Here is a 6,000-nt window from a genome sequence, read left to right on the forward strand (position 1 = left end):
CAAATTCTTAACTCCACATAGCACAGACAGAAAACAGCCTCTTGTCTCTCCTGTGGCAGTTCCCCAGCCACACTTGCAGACCTTGGGCAAGCACGAGCCAGACCATCCCTCACTGACAAATATGAGATGGCAGAACTACAGCTTGGCTCCTTTCCCTCTCCTAACTCATGAGAGTCTCTCAAATACTCTGACTTTTAACAGGAGTTCATGAAGAGTTGTTTTTATTTGCCTCCCTTCTCTTTGTACCTTTCAGATTCATGTTGCAATCTGAAGGACTAGAAGCATACTGAAAAACAAAAACATTCAGGATCAGTAGTTTTATGAAGATGCCAAAATCACGAGGCTTGTGAAAAAATGGCAAGAACTAGCAGTGCTGTGCCCTCAGTTACCAGCAGCCAGGTGAGGGTTGAGACAGGAGACAACAGAAATCAAGTTTCAAGGAAACTTGTAATTTCCTTTTCCTATCATGGGTTCTCTCTCATCTGTCATACATACCCACCTCCCACAGGGAACGGCCACAATCACGGGTTCTGTCCAAAGGACATACAGTATCTCAGTGTACAAAAACATCGACTAGTGAAGCAAAGAGCAGACGACTCCCTGCGGGAGCTGTGTGACCTGTCTCAGGGGCAGACGGTGCTGTTCCCCAGTGCTGGGACACAGCCCTTGTGTTCTCGGGGCTGCCTTGAGTGCAACCAGGCAAATACCAGTTTCCTTCTGACCTATTACTATATTAAGCTTCCCTTAGAAAATGATACAATCAACTGATGGAGCAGGAGTAAAGTCTCTAATATTAATTACTAAAACTGCAGGAGGTTAATTAGTTTTACTGAATAATTACTCAAATCGTTGCAAATGAACTAAACCCCAAATCCAAAGCTGTGCACTTGTTTACCTGCCTGGAGATTCTCCGTATCTCGTGACACTGAAACTGATCTCATTTGAGGCACAGATTTAACTGCAGATTTAATTATTTCTCCAGTGCTGCATGGCACAGACCCAGCCCCTGGAATGAGGTCTGACTCCCTTCAGTCTGCAGGTTACAGACAGCAGTCAACTGCACCGTAAATCCAACTGAGAGAGGGAAGAGACCAGTGGTAAGCATAAGAAAAGAGGCATAAGAAAAGAGGTGAAAAACTGACCAGGAATATATTTAGGCTATAAATTAGAATACCTTTAGTGATTCATGCTATTGCAATTTATTAAAGGATTACTGCCCCCAGCTGCCAAATCACATGTTAAAGTCAACTGCTCTCCATTACACTTTAAATTAAAATGCTAGGCAGGCACACTGACATCCAAGAAGTTCACTTACATGACCTCGAAGAGGTCGATAGCTGGGCTCTGGTAAATAGTTTCAGTTTGAATTTCCAGAGCTTATCTGGAGACATCCTTACAAGGTTGCTAATCACTACAGCCATGAGGTTCTGGCAAATAAAGAAGCCTAACGATCTTTAAGACGAAACTCAAGACATTTATGAAAAGAATTATAGGAAAAGAATTATAGGAACCTAGTGCTTGTGATGTTGCCCTGGTGACTCCTTTGGTCCTACTCAGATAGATTGGGGAAATCCCCAAAGGCCAATGATTCAGGTGTATGGTGTGTTTCTTCTACGCATGCTGTAACATACTGCTTTTGTACCAAACAGCACGGTAATATTCCATGATAAGAAGTTGTCTACAAGCAGTGACTTAAGAAAAACTTACCTAATGTTAAACCACCTTAAAATGGATTAATAAAATATCATCAACTTGCAATGCAGATGACCTTTTTAGAATTCTATTCAACCTAACTAATTTCAGTTCAACTAATATCTTTCTTAGGCAAACACCCATTTTGGGAACAATTTCAAGGACATAAATAGATTATTTTATTCATCTTTCTTAGAAGGTCATTTCCACGAAGCAGTGTTTTGTTTGCTTGGTCCTTATGATATCACTGTAGACAGATTTCATACATACATAAACTTCACACAATCACCAATTCACTTCCTCCTTCTTTTGGTGTCCTTCTTTATGTCACCAAACTTCTAGCTGTCTCTAAATATATCCAGGGGATATGTTCGTAAGAAAAAGTTACAGAATTGGCAATATAATCCTATCCGAGCCTGACCTGGAGATTAACTTCATAATTGACAAAGGTTAGCAGGAAGATCAAATATTATTAATCTGCAGCTATTCAAAGTCACGTGTGGCTGTATATAGAACTACCTTACTTTATACTATTTACACAGTTATCTTTACTACTTAGCATGAAAATTTACAATATAGGTAAACTTCAGGTAATAAAGCTTGAAAGAGTCTTGCATGGACAAAACAATCTGTAAGTGATCAGCATCTTTGCCAACGGGCATTGACATAAAGATTTGGCCCAGGATACAAGCGGTCTGGGGAGTTATCTGTATCTCTTCCAGTCTTGATCATACGGCATGCTAAAGGGATTTAGCAGAAAGCACCTGATCTAGTATACAGACATTTTCTGCATCCTTCCTAGTGTTATGGAAGAGCCCTGCTATAGGCTGAAACTAAAGTCTTTATACAAACATAGCTTGTGTGCCAAGTGTCTACGGTACATTCATCTTAGAGAAAAATAAAAGCAACCAGTAAAAAGCAACTCTTTAGGTCCTAATTTTTTTATTGGAGAGGATTGAGAAGAAATGTGGGTTTTTTTCTGGAAAACAAAGCCATTGCTCAGGAACTGACTGTTCCTTTGGGTCAAAATAGGGGAAGCACAGAACCATGGTTAAAGCAAATACACAATAATACAGTTTATTCACCTGCAGCAACTTTACCTTAAAGATGCTTTTACACAAGAAGTGTCCTTTAGAAGCAAAGCCTCTAAGATGTCCCTGCTCAGTCCCATCTCAGAATTGGAATTTGTTACCCCCCTCAGTTGTGCTGACACAGCTGTTTGCAGAACATGCTATAAAACAGATCGCTGGGATAATCTTGGTTAAAATGAAAACAACACCACTTCTCTCTGGAGGGATATTTTTAATCTGCAACCCCAGAAGCAGTTGTATCAGCAAACTGGAGAGAGCAGACACTACAATGTGAGGAGAGTTAACAAGCAGTTTGGGAATGAGGAGAGAAAGAGATAAACAGGAACCTCTCAAACAGGCTTCATTACCAAAAACCATCTCATGCAACCAGACACCGATCTCCTCCTGGCTCACACTTAGTAGAATTCTTCAGATGAGCGTGAAATACCCAAATGCCACATTCAGCACTCTCTGTGTATTGCTTTAAGCAAACAGAAGGTGGAGAGAGTCTGAACACATGCAAAATATTGCAGAGTGAAATCAAGGGCCATTTTCTAATGCCTTTTTTTTTTTTTAAGTCCAATGTATTTTTGTATAAAAAGTAACAAATTCTAAAAATGTTATCTTTAGAAATACAAAAGCTCTTTTCTCAAGTCCAAGGAACAGCACTGCAATTTAAATTTCCCACACTGATATTTATGTCTAATGAAATTTTGGTTTCTTTAAAGGTCAGAAATACATTTCACTCATCTTCTGTAGGTAGGTGGCTGATCTGGAAAACCTAAAATACTCTTACAAGATATCATCTTTCTTGCCCCTGAGTACATCAACAGGCTCTGCAGCCTCTCCTCCTGACCTTCCTAGGGGTTTCGTGGCAGGTACCCAACACCAGCTCTGATATGGTGCAGCTATAACCTGGGATCAGGCTGCTGGAGAAGATCTATGTGTGACAGACCTGGGAAATGCCTCAGCAGGGACTCAGGAACAGTGTTTACGCTTAGTCTGAGCCCTGTTATGGGTACACTTGTGCCCAGCCTCACACCTCACTGCTCCTGCCCTGCTGCCCCAGCTGCTGGGCTCAGCCTTGGCCTGGTCGCATCAGTACGGACCCAGTGGGGATTCAGGGCTCTGGGCTGACCCAGGCTCCCCGCGGCCACCCGCTCGGCTCAGCTGGCACGGGCACAGAGGCACTGCACCCTGCAGAGAGGCACTGCCACCCGCTGCTCCCGTTTTCCCTCAGCAAGCAGCCCATCTCTGTTCCTCCCTGACAGCATCATGTGCTGGCTGCCCAACAGACACTGATCAAAAGTGACTTCCCATCAGACTGAGATTTTATAAAAATTCAGTGTTTTGCAGATTGTCAGACAGAATCCATAAGGCAGCTAATATGCTAGCACACTGCACAAGATGAAGCACAGCGTTTCACCGAGTACAGCAGTTTCCAGAGGCACCTCTCAGTGTATGTTTCGAAGAATAGGACATTGGCTACCAACCTTGCAAGAATACACTGCGAGTGAAAGAAATAGCTGTTGTGTTCACAGCATGTTTGGGTAAGGATCTTCTCTGCTGTAGGTGACACTGTCAAGACACCTGTGGCTACCCTCTTTGCTTTGCACCATCTATTTTTCATTTTCTATTTTCCAGAAAGGCATCTGCCACATGTGGGTGAAAATGATCTTGATTCAATATCTCCTCCAAAAGATCCTGCCCTCCCACATCAGAACAAAGCTTAGAATTTCATCCAGGGTAGCATTTGCTGTATTCTCAGCTGTGATGTGATGAAAGATCTGTGGCCTTCTGGCACCAAGGAGGCAGAGCGTCAGAGAAGACAGGGGTAGATCACTTCTTCTTCAGATCACTTCTTCAGAAGCCAAGTGATTTCCATAACGCTTGCATGCTAACAAGGTAAGGACAACTCCTCTGCTGTGGCTGTGCTCTGCGTTGGCTCAGGATGGTGATGGAGCAGGTGACACCAGGTGAAGATGCTTCCTCCTGACAATGGATTTGAGAGATGCTGAGATCTCTCTGTATCGAAGACCATACAGAAAAGGGAACAAAACTTTAGGCAGAACCATCAGGACATTGCAGACTGTCAGGGAGACCCAGATTCCTGTCTGCAGTCTGATGACAAAGTTAATGCACAAGAACGATTCTACAAAAAGGGCCAGGAGTGGAAAGAAGTAAAAAAATAACACAGTGTTGTGCATTAAGAATGTTACACTGGCTCTGGAGCAGATGTTCTCCCATATACCCAATTGTTTGGTTTTAAAATACAGAATAGCGTAGCAACAAAATATTAGAGATAGGCAGAGAAAGATAACCGTGGTAGAAAGCCAGAAACAGAGTTTCACAGCATCAGTCCCATTCAGACTTAATGTTAGTATTACTGGAACCGAGCACATTTCCAGGACACAGGGCACAAAGCTGTGAGTGCTCAAGAGCACCAAGAAGAAAATCCCAGGGAAAGCCACAGAACACATCCATAGTAATACAATAATTTTTTTAGTCCGTGAAGGAGGCAAAATAGCAATGTAGCGCAAAGGAAACAAAATAGCTATGCATGTGTCCAAGACTATTGCAGCAGCTGTGAACAATCCTCCACAGTAAGCCACTGCCAGCAAAAATAATAGGAGGACACAAGCTTCCTTTGGGAGATGTACACGTGCTGCATTGAGAGCAGCTGACAGGGTGTAGAACAAAAGGTATATCAGATCAGAAAGCAGAGCATTTCCCAGCAGCATGTACCTTGTTTTCTGACGGATGCTAAACCTAGAGAAGATCACAAACAAGATGGTAGGAATGATGAGGACACCTGCCATGAGGCAGACAACTGGAGGGATTAAAAACATCTTCATGTTTGTGCCTGATGGGTGGAGAGCCCATTCCTCCAGCAAATAGTACAAAGAAGTGTCATCCAAATTTGAGGAGCTGTTGAACTCTGTCTCCCTGTGGCGGTATGCAGTTGCATTTGCTTTCTTTACTAAAGCACAGCCAGAGAAGTCCATTTCCTTAGGATTTTGGGATGATTGTCTGACTTGGAGAAAGCAAGATCTTCTACACTGAGTCCTTAGAAAGGCAAATGAAGCAGAGGATGCAAAAAGCCTGTGGAAGCAAAGTGATTTCCGTAGCCAATTTTACCGGCTCTTCTCAAGTACAGAAAGTTGAAACTTGGAAGTGAATTCTGTGGTGCCAAAAGATGTTTTTGCCTAAAGTGGAAATTTTCTTGTCTTTCTGCAAA

At 42.6% G+C, this 6,000-nt stretch overlaps 1 protein-coding gene across 1 annotated transcript; it reads right to left on the minus strand.

Annotated features, from left to right (window-relative positions):
* Positions 1–4,708: 4,708 nt before the first annotated feature.
* GPR148 (G protein-coupled receptor 148) lies at positions 4,709–5,767 on the minus strand. Its single transcript, XM_075509192.1, has one exon. The coding sequence runs from the start codon at positions 5,765–5,767 to the stop codon at positions 4,709–4,711; it is 1,059 nt and encodes a 352-aa protein (XP_075365307.1).
* Between the last annotated feature and the right edge of the window lie 233 nt (positions 5,768–6,000).

The sequence above is a fragment of the Mycteria americana genome, chromosome 7 (assembly GCF_035582795.1).
Source record: "Mycteria americana isolate JAX WOST 10 ecotype Jacksonville Zoo and Gardens chromosome 7, USCA_MyAme_1.0, whole genome shotgun sequence".
Classification (NCBI taxonomy): domain Eukaryota; kingdom Metazoa; phylum Chordata; class Aves; order Ciconiiformes; family Ciconiidae; genus Mycteria; species Mycteria americana.